This window comes from Carlito syrichta, unplaced genomic scaffold (assembly GCF_000164805.1).
Source record: "Carlito syrichta isolate Samal-C Ts95f unplaced genomic scaffold, Tarsius_syrichta-2.0.1 Scaffold301652, whole genome shotgun sequence".
Classification (NCBI taxonomy): Eukaryota; Metazoa; Chordata; class Mammalia; order Primates; family Tarsiidae; genus Carlito; species Carlito syrichta.
Genome location: NW_007245748.1, coordinates 514,924 through 536,952, shown reverse-complemented (window position 1 = coordinate 536,952; position 22,029 = coordinate 514,924). Strand labels below are relative to the sequence as shown.

Sequence of the window (22,029 nt, the reverse complement as noted above, 5' to 3'; positions counted from 1 at the left end):
CCAGCAGGTTGAGGCTGTGGTGGCCGGGAGCGGCCACTGCACTTCAGTCTGGGTGACAGAGTGAGACTCCAGCTCAAAAAAAAAGAAAAGGAAAAAACAGAGATGGGGAAGAATTGAACTTAAAATTCGTGGGAACTTCTCTTTATCTTAAGTAATGCTTAATTATACTAATTTTCTTACCTATAAATAACAAGAAATATTGGCTATGGTTTTCAAAGCACTTCTGTCCACAACTTCTCATTTTGCCTAGATTCTTGTTGGCTGATCTGCAGGTATCTGGGGCCTGCAGTGGCTTATTCCTACTGTAGCAAAGACTGAAGAAGATGTTTGCTGGACACGTGGAGAAAGAACTTCCTTGTTCTCCACTGAGAGCTTCTGAAATTTATCTTTTCTTTCCTCCTGTGCTCTTTCTTCCCTCTAAGGGGCTTTATCTTCCCCAAAAGTAAGGCTTACAAAGTTGGGGCAGGGTAGGTTTTTCAGACGAAAATCCGAAATTCATGTTTTATGTCTTGGGAAGACTTAAAGAAACGTCATGGCTCTGAAAAGAGGAGAAAGAAAAAAACCAAGAAAAGTCCATTATTGTCATAATGCAGTAAAAATAGAAAACATGAGAGAAACAGTAAGAAAATGACCATATTTAGACTAGTGGCTTTCAATCTTGATAGCATGTTTGAATCACTTGTGAACTTTAAAAGATTAATCTGGGTCCTGCCTCCCAGAGTTTCAGATGCAATTGGTCTGGGTGCCACCTGGGTGTCAGTTGGGACTTTAAAAGCTCTTGATGGCCTCAGTAACATGGTGAGACTTCATCGTTACAAAAAAAAAAAAAAGGAAAAATTAGCCAAGCATGGTGGTGTATATTATCCCAGTTACTTGGGAGGCTGAAGTGGGAGGATTGCTTGAGCCCACGAGGTCAAGGCTGCAGTGAGCTCGGGTCATGCCACTGTATTCCACCCTCCAGCCTAGATGAGAGAGTGAGACCCTGCTTATAAACAAACAAATAAACAAAATAAAAGCTCTCAACCTTTGGGAGGCTGAGATGAGTGGATTGCCTGAGCCCACGGGTTCGAGACCCGCCTGGGCAGCGAGACCTCATCTCTACAATAAATCAAAAAATCAGCCAGGCGTGGTAGCACATGCCTGTAATTCCGGCTACTTGGAAGGCAGGTCGAGGCTGTGGTGGTCGGGAGCGGCCACTGCACTCCAGTCTGGGCGACAGAGTGAGACTCCAACTCAAAAAAAAAAAAAAAAGCTCTCGAGGTGATTGTTCTATGCTGTGGGTGTTAAGAACCACCAGCTCCATAGTCAGCAGTGCTTCTTCCCACAGCTGGGGCTGCTGCTTTGAGGTTTGTAGTCATGTATAACCTGCATTGGGGGAACATCTGCTATCTGATCTTTGCCACTTTCATAGATTTGTTTGACTCCCATGCAAACTTGAAAAGTACGTGCCGTTTTGGAATGGGGTGTCTAACATAAGTCACATTCTTGGGTTGGATGAAAACAATATGTTCTGTGGGAAAATACAATCGGCCTTCGTGCAAATACGTGTGCTTATTACAGCAAGTCTGTCTAAGACTCCTGCTTTCCAAGTGAAACCCACAGGAGGCTAGAAGTCCCACACAAATGGGAGGGACGGAGAGAAGACAAGTCAGACCAGAAGACAAAGTAGATGAGATTTTTTTTTTTTTTTTGAGTTGGAGTCTCACTTCATCGCCCAGGCTGGAGTGCAGTGGCACACTCACAGCAACCCCAGCGTCGACCTGCTGGGCTCCAGCAATCCTTCTGCCTCAGCCTTCCAAGTAGCCAGAACTACAGGCACACACTACCATGCCCGGCTAATTTTTGATTTGTTGTAGAGACGAGGTCTCCCCAATTTGCCCGGGCTGGCCTTATGTCCATGGGCTCAGGCAATCCACTTGCCTTGGCCTCCCATAATGCTGGGATTACATGCTGAGCAACCAAGCCTGGCCGCAGATGAGATTTTAAAAGGAGCAGAGGTCAGAAAAGTTAACACCTATGAAAGATGGGAAAGCTTTGGAACATTTGTGTAGAATAGCCATTATGAACACGTCAGCAGATTTTAACATACTGGGATGAGTTCAAATGACAAGGGGGACACCAGAAGGGGGTGATGTCTGGGGTCTGGGTGATGTCTTGTGGAGATGCCCCCAGGGTCTGGCTGGCGGAGGTGTTGCTGGTGTCTTCTTCCATTCTCCACCTGCAGGGTGTATGAAGAGTGTCAAACTGTTTATGTTTGCGGACAAACAGCTTTCCTGGAAGATGTTAGTAGCATCATCTTTTTAAATTGGAAACAACCATGGCCTTAGAAGATTTTCCTGTAAATGCTTTTTTTAAAAGCCTTAATATCACACTTCTTTGCTGTCCTAGTAAGATTGTTTTGAGGCTTAATGGAACTTTCTTAAAGTTGATGAGTCTTTATTAAAAAACCATCTGCTCTTATTGATGCTGGGCATTTTCTACTTAAGATGGCTTTCATATCCTGGGGACTCTACTGTTCCTCAATGTTAAAGATGTTCAATGAGACAATAATTGATATTAATAGTTTTTCTACTAAAAATTTTTAAAAATATGTCAAAGAAAAATACCTAGTGTTGAACACATTTATGCGGTGCTTCTGGTTTTTAAAACTGCCTTTGAGAATTGCCATACCAGCATTGGGTGTGGTGGCTCACAGCTATAATTCCAGCCCCTTGGAAGGCTAAGGCAAGAGGATCATTTAGTGCCAGGAATCGAGACCAGGAATTCAAGACCAGACTGAGAAACATGGAAAGTCCCGGTGTCTGTCTCTCTCTCTCTCTCTCATATATATATATATATATATATATGATGTATACACACACACATACACACACACCCTGGTGTAGTGGCACACACATCTATAGTTCCAGCTACTTGGGAGACTGAAGTGGGATGACTGCTTGAGCCTAGGAATTTGAGGATGCAATGCGCTATAATCATGACACACATTTCAGCCTGGGTGATAGAGCAAGGCTCTATCTCTAAAAAAAAAAAAAAAAAAAAGGAAAAAAATATTAAAGAATTATACCAGCCCTGAGAATGCATGTGACTTAAAAAGTAATCAGTTCTTACAGCGGTTAATTCATCTATGAGATTACTGTTCCACTTCTATTTTTAATCCAAGCATTTATCTTTATTCTGGAGCATTTTAAAACAACTTTCTTGATCTATAATAGATAAACATTAACCTTCATTTATTTGAAGTATACAGCTTGATGAGTTTTGATATGTGAATACACTTGTGATGGTAAAACCACGACCAGGATAATGAACATATCTGTAACCCCTGGAAGTTTCCTTATACTTATTTGTTATCTGTCCTTTTTTCTATCCCCTCCTCTCCTGTCCCCACACAACTGCTGATCTGGTTTCTGTCACTGTAGGTTAGTTTGTATTTTCTAGAGTTTTATATAGTTAGACTCACAGTGAGTACTCTTTTTTGGGGGGAAGGGATTGCCTTCTTTCACTCAGCACAATTATTTTGAGATTCACCTATTTTGTTGCACCTATTAGTCATTCATACCTTTTTATTGCTGAATAGCATTCCATTGTATAGATATATTACATTTTGTTTACCTACTTACTTGTCCATGGACATTTTAGTGGTTTCTAATTTTTGGCTGTTGAGCTGTGATGAACATTCGTGTGCAAGTGCAGATTTGGAATGAAGTGTCTAATGTGAGCCACATTCTTGGTTTGGATGCACAAGTCTTTGTGTGAACATATGCTCTCTTTCTTTTTAGTAAACACTTAGGAGTAGAATGGTTGGGTCGTACTTTTTAGCTTTTTGAGAAACTACCAAACTGTTTTCCAAAGTAAATGTTCATTCTTATCAACAATGTATGAGAGTTCCAGTTGCTCTTTGACAAAACTTGCAACTATAAAAGGAATTTTGTGTTTTTTATACATGTATAGTATGAGTATATGTAGTATATAATTTTGGGCTATATTTTTGTATATATATATATATACATGTGTATATGCATGCATTGCTTAACATTGTGAGAAATTTAGGCAATTTCATCATTGAGCGAACATCATAAAATATACTTACACAAACCTAGATGGTACAGCCTACTACCTAGGTCATCGCTGTTTACTACTGTAGACTTTATAGACACTGTACATTTAGGTTTCATGAAATCTGTAAATAAATATTTTTCTTTCTTCAATATTAATTAATCTTAACTTACTGTAACTTTATAAACTTTTAAAACTTTTTTGTAATAACACAGCTTGAAACACAGACACATTGTACAGCTGTATGAAATATTTTTTCTATATCCTTATCTGCAAGCTTTTTCTATTTTTAAACTTTTTTTTTTTTTAGTTTTTAAACTTTTTGTTTAAAGCTCAGGCACAAACACACACACTGGCCTAGGACTACATGGAGTCAGGATCGTCAATATCACCATCTTTCACCTCTGCATCTTGTCCCATGAAAGGTCGTTAGGGGCAGTAACACACAGGAAGCAGTCATCTCCTATGATGACAGTGTCTTCTTCTGAAATACCTTGTGGAGGACCTGCCTGAGGCTGTTTAACAGTTAGCATTTTTGGTTAGTAAGTAGAAAGAGTGTACTCTAAAAATAACGATTAAAAGTATAGTAAATACATAAACTAGTAACATAGTCATTTATTATCACTACCAAGTATTATGTACTGAATGTAATTGTATTTGCTAGACTTTTATATGACTGGCAGTGCAGTAGGCTTGTTTGCACCTGCACCTTCACAAACATGTGAGTAACGCCTTGTGTATGACATTATGATAGCTACAAAGTCACTTTTGAGCTCCATAATCTTAGGGGACCCTCGTCGTGTATGTGGTTCATTGCTGACTGAAATATCGTCATGGGGTACATGACTGTATATGTATTTGTACATGTATGTGTACGTAACAGTATATATGTGTATAAATGTACCATATAACTTCATGTGCATTTCTATTAGGTGTTTATTTTCTTTCCTCCTCTGAGAGTCTATATGTGAATTTAAGAAAGTGGAGGGTGCCTGGGCTCAGCCCCTCACTGCAGCATTCTCGGCATCCAAGGGAGACATTCTGAGGTATATGTATGTCACTGTTCATGTTGGCCACCTCTGAAAGAGTAGGGTTTGGGGAGCGGTAAGGGGGATCTCCTTTAATACTTGATGCAGACTTAAAAAGGAAAAAGAATCATGGCCTCTCGCACTCTGACTACTGCTCTCCCTTGCTCCCTCCCAATGGGAACAGGACCTTCTCCTGGCAGCTGCCTTTGTTTCGGATGCCCAGTACAGCAGAAATGTCCCATTTGAGACATCGCCTCAGGCCATCAGGTAATAAACGTGTGAAACCAACATAGGGCCCCACCTGTCCATCAGTACTTGGTATTCTTGAAGTTGAATCAAAGCTGAAGGCATTGTTTACACAGATATTTTGAGAAGTATATAGGATACGGCACATAGATTTGGATAAAATACAGTACTTTTGCTTAAGTTAGAAGAGCATTCAATAAGCAAGCATTCAATAAGAACAGATAAGTGGGTAAATAAACAACACCCAAGACAGGACACAGGGCATTCAAGGGAAGAATATGCCATTGTCTTTTCCGCATAACTAGAGTTGTCCTCTTAGAGATACCTCAAGTGAAAAGAAGGCTTCTAGTTCCTTTCGGTTTTTTGTTTGTTTGTATTTAGTCAGGGTTTCACTCTGTTACCCAGACTGGGGTACAGTGCCACAATCATGGCTTACAGCAACTTCAACCTCCTGGATTCTGGCGATCCTTCTGCCTCAGCATCCCAAGTAACTGGGATTACAGATGTGCACCACCATGCCTGACTAATTTTTTTTTAATTTTTATTTTTGTAGAGATGAGATTTCATTATGTTGCCCAGGCTGGTCTCGAACTCCTAGGCTCAAGCAGTCTTCCCACCTTGGTCTCCCAAAGGGCTGGGATTACAGTTTTGAGCCACCACAGCTGGCCATTTCTGTTATCTTTTGACGCAATCCATACATTGGTTCTTCTCATGGGATTTCAGCTTTTTCTCTATCATCCCCTATAGATGCTCAGTATATCTCTTACCAGGGCTGAATGGTTCCTCATGCCTCTTCTCTGGTTGCAGTTGGGCAGGTTTAGGGGGACCGTCTCCACCAAGGGAAAGACCTGCATGACTGCCAGGTATCTTCTGAGGCTACCACGTTACAATGGAATGATGTACATTTTAACATTGGGTCAAGCTGGGCAACAAAGCAAGATCTTGTGTCTACAAAAAATAGACAAATTAGCTGAGCATGGTGGTGCATGCCTGTAGTTCCAGCTATTTGGGAAACTAATGCAGGAAGGTAACTTGACCCCAGGAATTCAAGGCTACAGTGAGCTGTAATTGTGCCACTGCACACCAGCCTTGTGACAGAGCGAGACCCTGACTCAGAAAAACAAAGACCAAAAAACACTGGGCCAGACTGCCATGCCACACACATTACAGTAGGTCACTCAAACTGAGGGTTTGCTGTGCATCCGTCACCGTTCAGAGTGCAAGTTTTCTCATATTATTTTTACAACAACCATGTGAGGAAGGTACGAATGCTAGCTTGAGACTGTTAAGAAAATATGCTTCGAGATATGGTGATATTCTTGATTTTTTTCTGTATTTTGTAGTAGATGATCATTAAATACTGTTCTCTGTTCCCTAGAATTTAAAGGAAATATTTTAGAGCTTCAATTTCTTTCACCTATCATTAATCTTTTTTTTTTTTATTTTAAGAAAGCAGGCTTTATTGAGAGGACAGAAAAGCTCCCATAGCAGAAGGGGACCTGAAGGGGTTGCCCTCATTAATATTTTAAAGAGAAGTTTGAGTGCTATTTATCTCCTATTCCTTGTTTATAACCACCTCTGTTTTTTTTCTTCTCCAGACTTTACTATTTTTATAACCACTGGACAATGCGAGTAGCCACATACTTCTTTATTTGGGTAGACCTTTCTCTTGCCCTGTTTGAAGAACCTGCATTGTTTCCACTACCTTTCTTGGTAAGCATTTAGCATCAGATGGCTAGTCAGATTTTGTCATAGATGAGATGGGCCCCCACCCCTCTTCCTTTGTTCCCCCTCAAATTTCAACAAATGAGATTATGTTTTTCTTGTTGGGGTCTAGATGAATGCTGTCTACTCGCCAAGCCAATGCTTCAATCATAAGGCATTTCAAGTGCAACAGAAGTTTTTGGTCTTCTGGGCACACAAGGAAAAATCAGATAGAGATGATATAAATGATGTTTTAAAAGCATATTTACTTAGTGCCAAGTAGATGTAGACTGTAGTATGAGACTTGTACATGCCACATTTTCAGTTTTCATCGTCATAAATCATTAGAGTATCTATTGGTGTTTAGTAGCTCATCATGTGATTTTGAGTAATATATCAAATAACCAGCTAATCCGGAGGGGTCTAAATAATGAACCGATGCCTTGCCCGTGTTGATTTCTGTCTCATCACTGCTCTCACCACTGTCTTGATGGTTGTCATTTGCTCTCTGCTTACCATCTGCTGCGTGCTCCAAGCACTTTCTCTGTCTTCTCCTTAAACCTCATAGTAACCCCCTGGGATGTGCACTGCTGTTGTCACCCTCATGATGAGGAAGCCTTAGAAAGTTGCATAACTTGTCCAGCGTCACTTGACAACAAAGGTAGAACTAGGCTTCAAGCCCAAGTCTGTCTGTGTTTAAAGCTACTGCTTTTTAATAATCACACGGACCCTCCTTTATTCTTCCATTTTCAGTTATCTGTTGCTGTGTAACAAACCACCCTAAATTCAGGCACTTAAAACTACAGCCTGTGGGCCAAATTCAACTGCTTCCTGTTTTTTTTTTTCTTGCTTGTTTTTTGTTTTACAGTCTGTGAGCTTAAGAATGGTATTATAAACAGAATGCTTGTGTCATCCTGAAATCCACATGTTGAAACCTAATCACCTCCATGATGGTATTTGGAGGTGGGAGGTGATTACATTGGGAGGTGATTACATCATGAAGGCAGTGCCCTCATGAATGCAATTAGTCCCCTTGTAAAAGATGCCTTGGGGAGCTTCTCTGTCCCTTCTGCCATGTGAAAACACAGCAAAAAGATGACTGTCTATGACCAGAAAGTGGACCCTCACCAGACATCAAATTTGTCAGTGTCTTGATCTTGGACTTTGCAGCCTCTAGAACTGTGAGAAATAAATTCCTGTTGTTTACTTGCCACTCAGTCTATGGTGTTCTGTTATAGCAGCCTGAATGGACTAAGGCAAATACTTTTCACATTTTTAAATGATTGGAAAACAAATCAAGGAAGATTACTATTTTGTGACACATGAAAATTGTATGAAATTCAAATTTTAGTGTCTGCAAATAACGTTTTATCGGAACACAGCCACACTTATTCATTTATCTATTAACTACGGCTACTTTTGAGCCACAGTGACAGAGCTGAGTAGTCATAACAGAGATTGTCTGACTTGCAGAGCCTATCATATTTACTATCTGGCCCTTTAACAGAAGCAATTCTCCAACCCCTAGCTTTAAGGACCAATAGCCTTTTAGTATCTCCCACGATTCTGTGCGAGACTGGGCAGATTTTCTGCTTGGGTGATGTTGACGAGAGTGATAGACATCTGGAAGCTCTGTAGACTGGAGGCTGGATCATCCAAGATGGCTCTTTCACATGGCTGGCAGGTGCTGCTGGCTGCAGCTATGGACTGGAGCACTCCAGCTCCTGTCTGTGTGGCTGTTCCACGTAGCTTAGGCTTCTCCTAATGGGTAGCTGGGTCTAGAAAGGAGCATCCTGGGCTCAGCCTGTAATCCTGTGCCTTTGGGAGGCTGAAGTGAGTGGATTGCCTGAGCCTGCGGGTTCGAGATCTGCCTGGGCAGACGAGACCTCATCTCTACAATAAAATCAAAAAATTAGCCGGGTGTGGTAGCGCGCACCTATAATTCTGGCTACTTGGAAGGCTGAGGTGGAAGAATTGCTGGAGCCCAGCAGGTCGAGGCTGCGGTGGCTGGGAGCGGCCACTGCGCTCCAGTCTGGGTGACAGAGTGAGACTCCAACTCAAAAAAAAAAAAAAGAAAGGAGCATCCTGGCATGCAGCCACCATCAAACCTCTGCTTGCATCACACTTGCTGATGTCCTTTTGGCCAACGCCAATCACGTGCCCAAGTTAATGTGGGAGGACACCGTACAGGGGGTGAAAATCGCAAGTATGATTCACTGAGGGTTGCCAGAGTGACATCTACTATGGTAAAGATGCTGCAGTTAAGTCTTCTTTCCTGGATAGAAGACTTTTAATCCGGTGACTGTCAAGACCAGACACAAAGTCTGAAGAAGCAGAGCTGTGCATTCCCAGACCTAGCCAGGGTGTTGTCTCCCTCCCTCACACTGGCCCGCTCCAGCCAAGGTGGGAATCCAGCAGAGCTGTCAACCCAACCACTTGCCTCTTCTCCCGAGTCCTCACCTCTGTCTGTTCTTGATCACACAGAGCTTTGGGTTGGCTGCCTAGGCTTCAGAGCATTCCTTGAACCAGCACTTGTACTCTAAGTTTCTAAAGTCACATGTGCTTTGGAAGTCTTTGACCCCAGTCCAGCATTACCAAGCAAGTCTTGTTTTGAGCAGGGGTGGCCTAGAATTACCCCAGACCCTTTTGCAAGCCTGGCCTCAACAGTGGGTCTCTAGAGCTCTTCAAGGGTGAACAGACTGAGAGCTAGAAGGTTTGTAAGGGGCTGCAGCCCAGACCCATGAGGGCTGCAAGATGGTGGGATGATTTTGTCACCTGCTGCTTAGAGCCAACCCCTTTCTCCGTGTCTCTTAAAGAGTCCCTTCCCTCCAGACCCTCTTCCTGGCCTAAGCCCCTTTCTGTCTCTTCCTACCTTCCATCCTTCCTTCCCTGTTGGTGGAGGAAAGTGCCCTGGTTAGGAAGTGTTATTGCATCGCAGAAACCCCAGGCAGATCCTGGGCTTCAGTCACAAGCTGCAAGTCTATCTGGCTGCAGGAGTTTGGCATTAGTGCCCCTAGGGTGACTTATGGAGGAAGGCGGGTCAGGACTTGGCTCTGAATCTCAAAGGGCTCTGCCCTTCCCTCTAACCAGCCTCACAGAGGCAGCAGGACTGCAGCAGCAGTGCTGTTTAAGGAATGACTTCCATTTCCAAACACATCTTCAGGGAGTTACCTTGCTATTAGAGAAATGAGACTCCCCCCCCCCCATCGGAGTCTCTCTGTTACCCAGGCTGGAGTGCAGTGGCATACTCACAGCCACCACAACCTTGACCTACTGAGGTCAAGCAATCCTTCCACCTCAGCCTTCCAAGTAGCTGGAACCACAGGCGTGCCACCATGCCCAGCTAATTTTTTTTTTAATTAGAGGCAAGGGCTTGCCAAGTTACCCAGGCCGGTCTCGAGCCCCTGGGCTCAGGCAATCCTCTTGCCTCTGCCTCCCAAAGTGCTGGGATTACAGGCATGAGCCTCTGCGCCTGGCCAAGAGAAACAGGATTTCTATAGTAGATGTGTATTCTGAATTTGAAGATGGGAATTTGAACACATAGACGATGCCTGCTTCCAACCTCCCCCTTTTCTGGGGAAATGTGTTCTTGGTCTTCAGCCGGCTGGCACAGCCCCTCCCAAGATGCTTTGCCAGTATGGGTTGTGGAATTCATGACTCATGGGCAGGTTTCCTTTAAAGAGAAAGAAATCATTCCAACCAGCAGGGAATTCTGCTATAATTTTAAGGGCTATGACTAATTCTCAGAGGGTGCTAGGCAGAAAAGGTTGGGTGGTGTCAGAGGGGGGCACAAGAGGAGGTACTCAGCCTCTCCTTTTTTCTTTGCAGGCTACCTCCATAGCAGAAGTCCTCTGCCTGGCTGCATTCTTTGGGAGACTCATGCATTTTGCAAAAGTTACTTCTCAAATGGTTTTCTGGAAGGATTCAAAAAATATCTGCATCATGGTAACCATAGTGGTGAGTGTTCATTGTAGGGACCAAAGACAGCAGCAAGAGTTAGTGACCAAAGGCAGCAGCCATGAAGAAAAAAGACTTGATGGATGTGTCTTTGTTTCTTTGTTTGAGTTGGAGCCTCATTCTGTCACCTAGACTGGAGTGTAGTGGCACACTCGTGGCCACCGCAGCCTCAACCTGCTAGGCTCAGGTGATCCTTCTACCTCAGCCTTCTAAGTAGCTGGGACCACAGGCACGTGCCATCACACCCGACTACTTTTTATTGGTTTATTGCAGAGATGAAGTCTTGCCATGCTGATCAGACTGGTTCGAGCCCCTCGGCTCAGGCAGTTCCCTTGCCTCCGCCTCCCAAAGTTCTGGGATTACAGGCATGAGCCACCATGCCCAGCCAATGATGTGCCTTTGTTAAAACAGCAATAACACTTTCATTTAGCAAACACCCTAAGCACAACTGCAAGCACAAGTATGAAAAATATGACTGTAAATGTTTTAGCATATCAAGAACACTTCAAAATTAAAGGGAAAAACAAAGATAGATATCCCAATAGATAACTTTACTAAGTACAGTGACCACTTATATACCTAATCCTGAACTGTACCCATATTTAAAATTAAAACAAGAAAAAGATAACTGTGCTAAAAATAGGCCAAGGCAACTTCTAAAGAAGAAACACATAAAAAGGCTGATAGGAAAGATGTTTAACATCACTAATTGGAAATCATAGAATAAAAGATCAATAAAGTGCTGTGTGTTTGCCTATGAAACAATTTTAGCAAGACTGAGAGAAAACAAATCTCCTCATGCCCTATTGGAGAGGGGAATAAAGTGATTTTTCTGGAAGGCTATTTGGCAGTCTCTTTCAAAAGCCTTACAGGTGAATATGCTTGCACCATGAACTTCCATTCCTGGGAATTTATCTGTAGAAAAAAAGGAAGCACTCAAAGATTTAGCATCAAAATTGGTGGGGACTGACCTGTTCATAATATTAAAAAACTGGAAACTTAGTTTTTAACAATAGATGTGTGTTAAATAAAATGTGGTAACATTCATGAAGCCCTTTCTCTCTCTCTCTCTCTCTCTCTCTCTCTCTTTTTGAGTTGGAGTCTCACTCTGTTGCCCAGGCTGAAGTGCAGTGGCATGCTCATGGTCACCGCAGCCTTGACCTGTTGGACTCAGGTGATCTTTCCGCCTCAGCCTTCCGAGTAGCCGGAACTACAGGCACGCGCTAGCACGCCTGGCTCATTTTTTGATTTATTGTAGAGACGAGGTCTCGCCAAGTTGCCCAGGCTGGTCTCAAACCCTGGGCTCAGGCAATCCACTCACCTCGGCCTCCTAAAGTGCTAGGATTACAGGCTTGAGTCACTGTGCCTGGCCCATGAAGCCCTTTAAAATGGTGTTCAAGGCACGTATGTGTCTGCTTTTGAGAGATGCTTACCATCTATTAAGTCAAAAGAGCAAGTTGGAGAGGGCACAGTGGCTCACACCTTGTAATCCCAGCACTTTGGGAGGTGAAAGTAGAAGAATTGCTTGAGGCAAAGTGTTCAAGACCAGCCTAGGCAACATAGCAAGACACCGTTTCTACAGAAAAAAAGATTTTTTAAAGAGCAAGTTATAATATAGTTAGTTAGATCACATCTTGGTTAAAAAGAAAAAAGGAAAGAACGTTATATATTCATAGAAAAATCTGGCATGACATATGCCAAGCAGGGTAATGCATCCTGAAATGCTCCTGCAAGGAGCAGAGAGGCTACTTGTGTGATGAGGTCAGGGTGCTTTCTACTTAACACATCCGCACAACAGCCACCATAGTTCTATCCCCACGCCTCTGTCTGGAGAGTCATCTGTTCCCAGAGCTTCCACAACACTTCCAGTGGGTACAAGTCCCCATGCTGTAGCTGACATTGGTTTCTCCTCTGAGTTCCCCAACTCTGTGGCAGACACTCGCTAGTCATTTCCACATCAGTGTCTCAAACGCAGTGGACCAAAGTCACCCTCCTCTTCCTAGCTGCTTCCCTTTGTCCATGTGGCATTATCTCCTGTCACCCCCTCCCACAAGTCCTCACTGTCACGGTTCCCTCCCTCCTCTCCCACACCTGGTCTCCCTAAGCACCCCAAGATGCCACTTACATTGTTTCCCTTTCCTCCTGCTCCCAGTCTGTGCACTTTGGTCTCTGATCTGGCCTCCTGCAGTGTCTCTGGTGCATGCCATGTGTCTTGTCACAATGTGATCCAGGCCCGTCCCCCTTCTCCTCAACCTCAGAAACCTGACACAGGCATGTTACATGCTGCCACGGGATTAATTCTCTGGAGGCACCCCTTAGATCACTTCCCTTCTTTGCCTGAAAATGTTTACAATCTCCACAGACTGTTGAATATGGCGGCTCCACCAGTCCTTGCAATCATGTTTCATATGGTATTCTTTGCTCAGATTATGCAAAATATCTGTCCTTTTCTGATTTTTAGAACCATCTTAATTTTCTATCATTAAAAAAGTAATACAAGCGCAATCCATCTGGGACAGTACCTGTGAACACGAGCTTGGATTCAATCCAAAACACAGTGCAGGATGAGGAAGGATGGACTGGGTGGGAAAACTGGAAAAAAAAAACAACGGAGGGGGGAACAAGGGGAAGTTATTTTTGGAAGAAAGAGAAATCCAAACAACACAGAGTGTAAAATAGAAAAAGACAGCCCCACCTAGATGAGTCTTTCTTGACCGGTGCCCTTTGTGCTTGGTTCCCTGCGCGGTCTCAGGGTGGAATGCTCTCCCATGCGCCTGTTTCTTAGCACACTTCTTCGCAGTGTTTAGAAAACAGTTGGTGCTCACGTGCTTCCACGGCCCAAGTAGACTCACAGGACTCCCCTGCTCTGAGTCTCCCAGTGGTTTTCCATCCCACGCAGAGAAAAGCCCACGTTTTCTTTGTAGCCACAGGCTCACGTCCCTCCCCGTCCCCGCCAGCCTCACCTCTTCCCACTTTTCCTGTCCATCCCCTGCTCTCCGCATGGCGGGCTGGCCCTGTGCCCTGCGTGGGCCTGGGCACTGCAGAGCCCTTTCCTGGAGCCCCGCCCCCCACTTCCACGTGGCCTCCCCAGCAGCCCTGCCTCCTCCAGATTTCCTTTTGAGCATTTCTGCCACCGGCGCAGAGCACATTCATTACCGGTACACCCTCCTTCCCTATCTGGGCGTGCGCTCTGGAGGGCGGCGCCCTGACTCGCTTTCTGCTCCTCCCCTCCAGGTAGAACAATGCCTTTCACGCACAACCACCTGCACACGCGGATGCAGTGAAGGGGTGAGGCGCACTCTCCCCCCTCCCAGGCTGTCCTGCCTCTGCTACCAGGGTCATCTCGCTTTTTGCTCCCGTTGCTCTTATTTGAAAAACTTCCAGGGTCCCCCCGGCCCCAGGAATGTACCTTTTCAGCCTGGCCCTCAAAGCCATCAAGGAGCCTCATTATATCAAGGAGCGCCTCCTCCAGGAGGCCTCCCCAGATATCCTGACCCTTGGTTGTTCACTCCTCCCTGCTCCAATGCAGCCGCCTTGAACTAGGTTCATTTCCCATCTCTTCCCCTTGCATGTGGGGTGCCCCTTAAGGGTTGGATCTCACTGAATCCTCTGTTCCTTATACCAAATGCCCAGAATTCATGTTTATTTGATGATAGTAGATATTATTCTTTCTTAAATGTATATGCTTCTAAAATAAACTATGCTCTTCTTTTGCCTCGTCCTGATATTAGCCTTTTTTCCCACAAATCCAACATTAATAAGAATTAATAAGGGTTTTCTGTATTCTAGATTTTTGTACCTCTGTTACTAGGCTAGACACCCTCTCTTTGACACATCAAATTGAAGCGTTTGGAAGGATGTCGTGTGGAAGCATGTAGCAGTGTGATTAATACTAAGGTCTCGGACCTCAGACTGTCTGGCTTCTGGTCTCAGTTCTACTGTGTGACCAGGACTATGTGCTCACCCTTTCTGTGTCTCAAGGGCCTCCATCCAGGAGTAGTGTCCACCTGATTGGGGTGGTGAGTCTATAAGGAAATAATCTACAGGTGCTTATCATATTACATGGCACATAGGAAACCTGCAAACAGCTATGGTTAATGTTATATTTCAGAAGTGGAATTATGCTGTTTATGAAAGTTGCTTGTAACATAACGTCGTGACTCTCCTGGTCAGTAAAGAAACATCCAGGTCGTTACCTCATCTGTCCTCTGACAGTGTAATACTCATGTCGTGATCCTGTGTCTCTCACAGCTGACCTTGATTGATCTTATTATCTACGGGTCCCTGGAAGCTGTTAACATCCGCAGCGTTAGATGGTCAAGGGCCTTGAGGCCAATCTTCCTAATTAACTTCCCTGAAAGTCGTCAGGTAAGGATAGGATTGAGGCCACGTGATGGTTTGTTTTGGCTTTTGCAGAAAACTAGCCGATTCGCCATAACTGAAATTGAACTTTGTCTTTCTTCATAGATCCGAAGGGCCCTCCGAAGCCTCCGGAACACTCTACCTGACATCCTGTATGTCTTCCTCTTGTTTATGTTCAGTGTACTGATATTCTCCCTGATGGCCCTGAAGCTTTTTGGGGACAGGTGAGCAGACTTCTCTGGAAGTCTCTGCCTGTGAATCCTCCCTTATCTGGGTTAAGGCCGCTGGTGGAGGGGTCTGATGCTGGACACTGTTTTATCCTTGTTCGCACGTTGCAGGAGTCTCTTGAAAGGGGGAGCGTGCATTAGAATCCACAGCTTCATTCACGGGTGTGGTTTTCACCTTGTGCTTTTCGTTCCTCTTTAGGGGTCTGAAAACAGCAGAGGGATCTCCTTACTTCGAAAACATTCTGGAGATAGCGTTTGAGCTCTACGTGCTGGTCACTACAGCGAACAGCCCTGACGTCATGTACGCACATCCCTAATCTGTGTTCTTGGACCTTGTTCATCATAACAGAATTCTTGTTATTAAAAGCAGCTGTCTCCTGACACTAGCAGAGCTGAGGGAGGAAAATGTGATTTTCTGTTTAATTCTATTCATTGTGAAAATTTTAAAGAATATAAAATTTCATCCTAATGATAGCCAACTCTATTTAAAACTAAATTTAAATGACTTCTTTTTAAATGGAAAGTTTTGGAGACATCTCTTGAGATACAACTCTTCATATTTGAGCCCACTGTCTATTCTAGAATCTTCTTTGAGTCCACTTTAAAGACCTAGGGCGGGTGCGGTAGCCCATGCCTATGATCCCAGCACTTTGGGAAGCCAAGGCCAGAAGGTCGCTTGAGGCCAGGAGTTCAAGGTCAACCTAGGCAACATAGCATGACCTCGTCACTACCAAAAAAAAAAAAATTTGAACAGATTGCCAGGTGTGGTGGCATGCGCCTGCAATCCTAGCTACTCCAGGGGCTGAGGCGGGAGGCTTGCCTGAGCCCAGGAGGTCAAGGCTGCGGTGAGCTGTGATTGTGCCACTGTACTCCCCCCTGTGTGCGAGAGAGCGAGACCCTGACCAAAATAAATAAATAAATAAATAAAAGATCGAAACCATCTTTGCACCTTTGGATCTTAGGAGCTGGTTCTCCTGAGCATTCATGCAGCGTTTTTGTTTTTGTTTTTTGTTTCATGAAACAGGAAAGAAATGTGAACTTCAGTCGTTTCTGCCTTCTCCCCAAATGCCAGTTCTCCACTCGTGTGGACATTGCTTAGGAGGAAAATCATCATGAGCTTTATCTACTTTCTTCTTGTTATGAATTTACTTTGTGTGTAGGGGTCACGTTAGTAAACATTGCTGCCCTGAGCAAACAGCTCTTCAGCTCTCGAGGGTGTGCAGAGCCTGAGTCAGTCCACCTCTCCCATCGTGCACTTTGGGTGGGGGGGTGGCTTTTCTGTTGTCTCATGATGAGAAGAGGGTCATCAGATCAACTTGTTCTTGGTGGTTGCTCACTCTTGGGCCTGGCTCTCAGACCCCAGGTTGCCAGTCGTGCCAGTGTCCCCTTCTGTTTCCACCAAAGTGGAGTGAGTACATATCCGACAGAAGGCTCTCATCCTACCACGGTTATTAATAGGGTGCCTTTCATTCTTACTGTCCCAAGGCGGATAGACTATAGTCTGGCCCCAGTGAGGGCAGGCAGTCTGGTGTCCTGCAGGACCCAGACTCGGCACTGCAGGGCCCTTTTCCAAACCACAAATTCTGATCCCTTCGTAATTCCGGGCTAGTTGCTCTCTTTTCTAGGCCTAGATTTTCTCGTTGTGAAGGGAGAGAGATGAGGCAATCTCTGAGGTCCTGCCCGCTGGGAGAGCTGGCACCTCTGGAAGGCACTAAAAATTTCAGCAGGATGGGTTCAGCGTTAGTGACAGTGCTGGCTTGGTGGCCCCGTGGCACCCCATGGGGGGAGAGTGAGCTTTAGAGGAGGTTTTCTGGTGCCTTGTGCACATGTGTCATGCATGTGGGATGTCACATCCCAAGGGTCAGCCTTGTCATGCCTTGGGGAGCTGGAGGATAAAAAGCCATGAAACTCGATGATTTCTTTCCAGGATGCCTGCCTACGACTTCAATTGGTGGTATTCTTTGTACTTTATAACCTACATCATCATCAATACCTACATCTTCATGTCCGTCTTTCTGGCTGTGGTCTACAGCAATTACAGGAAGCACCTGAAGGTAACATGGTTGAGCCCCACACGGCAGGGCATGGGGGGCAGGTGCCTGGGCGAGTTGCAGCAGCAGGGAGGCAGGCAGGCAGGCGGGCGAGCGCATTCGCTGATTATTACAATGTGTCCCTGATCTACTGACTTTGGCGAATTTGAAGGCTTGTTTGGTGTCTTGCTCCATTCTGCCAAGCGGAGTGGCTCTTCACAGTCTTCGTGGTGGGTCTGACTGTGTGTCTGAGGAGATTTAAAGGATTGAGGTCTTGACCAGGACACCGTCAATGTCGGGTGCTGTTTGCCTCTTGCTTAACACATCAAATCGTTCGTGGCTCCTTGAAACTTTTTTTTTGTGGAGTCGGAGTCTCACTCTGTTGCCCAGGCTGGAGTGCAGTGGCACGCTTGCGGCCACTGCAACCTTGAGCTGCTGGACTCAGGCAATCCTGCCACCTCAGTCTTCCAAGTAGCTGAAACTACAGGTATGTGCCACCATGTCCAGCTAGTTTTTTTTTATTTATTGTAGAGACGAGGTCTCATCAGATTTCCCAGGTTGGTCTCGAACCCATAGGCTCAGGCAATCCTGTGGCCTCAGTCTCCCAAAGTGCTGGGATTACAGATGTGAGCTACTGCTCCCTGCCTTCCTTGAAATGTTTTCAGTATGATTGGGGGTTGGGGAGATTCTCCAAGCTAACAGCTCTTTTCCTCCCTGAAACAGAAGCAGACGCTTCTTAAAGCAAACAGTGTCTGCCCTGGTTCCTGCCTGCTTGATTTATGTCTAGAGAATTCCTGGAGATGCTGAGTGGGCAGCTTTGGGTGGAAGGAGGTTTGATTTGTACCCAAAATCCCCTGGGACACCTCAGCCATCTCATCCACCCTACTTCCACTGCCCCTCACCTATACACACCTCTGGGTGACTGTTTCTTTTATTGTAAATCCTTGCACACAGAAGTCTTTCTGCCAAGGGTGGTTTTCCTTAAGGAAAGACACAATCTTTTGACTTCTGATGTTTTGGTTCGGTTTTGAATTTTCCCATGCTTAGGGATGTTCCCACATGGGCACATAGAATGTCAGGAGAGCTTCAATGTTTGCAGTTAAGGAGACAGGGATGGCAGGGCAAGTCTGAGATTTGGCCATTCTGGCCTTTGAAGGTGGCCAGCTCTGTTCAAGTCTCTGTGTGGAAGGAACCTTAGCTCCTCACCCTATGGTCAGACCTGCTCTGGCCTCTTCCTTCCTCTAGAGGAAGAGACCATTCCAGAAGTCTGGTGTACCTTTCCTCACTGCTGGACAGAACTGCTGCTATGCCTCCCTCTTCCTCAAGGAAGTTTCTTTGGTAACATGCCTCAGAAATTAATCTTCTGCTACATGCCTCAGTCAGCAAACATAGACATGCTGTAGGTGCTAGGCACCATACAAGGCCCTGAGGAGTCAGCAGCAATTAAGACACAGTGCTGGCCGGGCTCAGTGGCTCAGCCTGTAATCCCGTGCTTTGGGAGGCCGAGGTGAGTGGATTGCCGGAGCCCGTGGGTTCAAGACCCGCCTGGGCAACTTGGCGAGACCTCATCTCTACAATAAATCAAAAAATTAGCTGGGCGTGATAGCGTGCGCCTATAGTTCCAGCTACTCGAGAAGGCTGAGGCAGAAGGATCGCTGGAGCCCAGCAGGTCGAGGCTGCGGTGCTGGGAGTGGCCCCTGCACTCCAGTCTGGGAGACAGAGTGAGATTCCAACTCAAAAAAAAAAAAAAAAGAAAAGAAAAGAAAAAAAAAAAAGACACAGTGCTCACCTTTTGAGAATTTTGTCTAGGCAAGGAATGATGGTTCACACCTGTAATCCCAGTACTTTGGGAGGCAAGAGGAACGCTTGAGGCCATAAGTTTGAGACCAGCCTGGGCAACTTAGTGAGACCACCCCTCCTCTACAAAAATTTTTAAAAAATTAGCCAAGTGTGGTGTCACACACCTGCAGTCCCAGCTACTCGACAGGGTAAGGTGGGAGGATCACTTGAGACTAGAAGGTCAAGGTTGTAGTGAGCCATGATCATGCCACTGTATTCCAGCCTGGGCAAAAGAGCGAGATCCTGTTTCTAGAAAACAATAACAATAATAAATAAAAACTTAATCTAGCTGTGTAATTGATTAAGTGATGACAATATTGAGTAACAGACTTACAGGAGGAGTAGAAATGCGCATGACAGCTGGACAGCTGATTATAACCTGGGGAGGGCTGTTGAACCTCCTTCCTTCTGGAAGATTCCCTGTGGTCAGGCCAGATGGCATCTCCAGGGGGGGCCCCAGCTGTCCTTCCTACCCCAGACCACTCCAAGCTTAGTTTCCCTTCCCTGATTTTTTCCTTTTCCCTTTCTGGACGGAGTAGTAGATCTGTCTTCCCTCTTGCTTGGTCTCTTTCTCTCTTGTCAGCGGCACACTCGATTTCCTTCCTCTCTGGAATCTCCCCTCCTTCCGGGCAGAGTGGAGTTTGGAGCTGTCTGTCTCCTGTCGCTCTGTTTCTCACCACACAGATTTTCCTCCACGGTCTCCCTCATTTCAGCTCGGTAGGGTGAATTCTGCTGATGCAGACAGGGGTGAGCTAAATGTACTTGAGCCAGGGAGGCGTTATTTACCTAGCTGATCAGCTGACCCATCTATGTCTTCTCTTTGTTTCTTTGACTACCTCGAAATGTTGGGGTAAGGAAGTAACACTTTCCGGAACCTTTCTCTTAAAACAACCGGGTCTGTTTTCTTAAGAATGAGATTCGCAAACTGGCATACCTGAAACGTCACAAAATGATGGAGGCGTTCAACATTCTCAAAGTCAAGGTGGGCACAGAGTTTGTGGTTGAGGAGGCCCAGTGGAGGCGGCTGGCACAGATGGTGGCCCCAGACATGAGCAGTGCCCACCTGGAGCTCCTTTTGAGGATCTCCGACGAGGGACAGAAAGGACACGTGGGTAAGGAAGTTTCGCCCTGACCTTCCTCTTCCCTGGCTTCTCAAAGTGATGGGTGAAGCGGCCCACATTTTAAAATGCTTTTAGATTAGCAAATAAAAATGTGTATCTGCACTCTCTGGGGGTAACGATGCTTCAGAATTACTGTCTTCACTCCATGCTCTGACTGCACTGTCGCAGTGTACATTGCCACCAGCAGATGGTCACGGACCATTCAAAAGCCCTTACCTAGTGACGTGGTCCTTCCACCCCTGCAGTTCTGCTTAGAGAGGTTATCCGAATATGGAAAAGAGCTATACAGGTAGATGTCTAATTTGCATTTTTGTCTCTGAAAGTGAAAGTTGAAAATAACCTAAATGTTCATGTGTTAATGGTTAATAGCCATTATTACTAATGCTTACTATTTGTGGCATGCTTATCATATGTGAGGCCTTGTCACATTGTTTTCCACGCATTGTGCTGATATAATCTTCCCCCAAACATGTTGAGGTGGGCGTTTTTGATTTTTTTCTTTCATCTGTGCAAACTGAGGCTCACAAAGGTTAAGTGATTTGTCTAAGGTCACACAGCTACAGAGTGATAGAGGCCAATTGACTCCAAGGTCTGGGATTTTTATTTTTGTGCTAAACTGCCCCATATTCCAATAGCCACCTAATAGAAAAATGTGATGATATTCAAAATGACCAGAAAGGTGAGGCAGCAATGCAGAAAAGGTGAGGTGACGAAAATATACCTTAACTGTAGAACTCTCACATCTCACCATTTGTAAGAAAAGTCTAGAGAGGCAGATTGGACAGGATAGTGAGATTATAAGTAAGTATTATTGTAAATGATACAAGGACTCTCAACCTAGTCCGACAGAGCTATGGGCTTTATTATGTCTCCATGCTTCTGTGAGAAGATGACACACGATTGCTTGAATCCGGTATTCTGGGGAAAAAAGAGCCAAGTATAGCAAGACACCGTTAAATAGGTGCTGCCAACATCTTCCAATGAGAGTTTTGGATCCAGGATGGAGAAGACTTTTGTTTGAGTTCCAATCACATCTCCTCAGCCCAGTCGCTGTATATCATAGTGCCGAGTGTTCAGGCGGTCAGGTTTCTCAGACCTGAATAGATTGCTTTAGTGTCCCCCTACCCCCACCCCTTAGGGACAGGCAGTGATTTGATGTTCCTCGTAGCAATGGTGGGGAGAAGGGTGACTCAAGCCTCACTGGCAACCCTGGAACATGGCACTTTTCAAGCTATGTCCAGTGAAACTTTAAAATTTCTAATCTGAGCCAGGCTTGGTGGCTCAGCCTGTAATCCCGCGCCTTGGGAGGCTGAGGTGAGTGAATTGCCTGAGTCCGTGGATTTGAGACCCGCCTGGGCAACTTGGTGAGACCTCATCTCTACAATAAATCAAAAAATTAGCCAGGTGTGGTAGCGCACACCTGTAGTTCCAGCTACTTGGAAGGCTGAGGTGGAAG

At 45.1% G+C, this 22,029-nt stretch overlaps 1 protein-coding gene across 1 annotated transcript in view; it reads left to right on the top strand.

Moving 5' to 3' along the window:
• The window catches only part of LOC103257355 (two pore calcium channel protein 2-like), a 40,930-nt gene that overhangs the window by 4,716 nt on the left and 14,185 nt on the right, over positions 1-22,029 (top strand). Inside the window, exons 2-9 of the mRNA XM_021710926.1 lie at positions 5,272-5,354; positions 6,932-7,046; positions 10,866-10,994; positions 15,246-15,362; positions 15,462-15,580; positions 15,783-15,884; positions 17,511-17,637; positions 20,363-20,564. Coding sequence (XP_021566601.1) covers positions 5,272-5,354; positions 6,932-7,046; positions 10,866-10,994; positions 15,246-15,362; positions 15,462-15,580; positions 15,783-15,884; positions 17,511-17,637; positions 20,363-20,564 — 994 coding nt within the window. The remainder of the gene's footprint in view (positions 1-5,271; positions 5,355-6,931; positions 7,047-10,865; positions 10,995-15,245; positions 15,363-15,461; positions 15,581-15,782; positions 15,885-17,510; positions 17,638-20,362; positions 20,565-22,029) is intronic.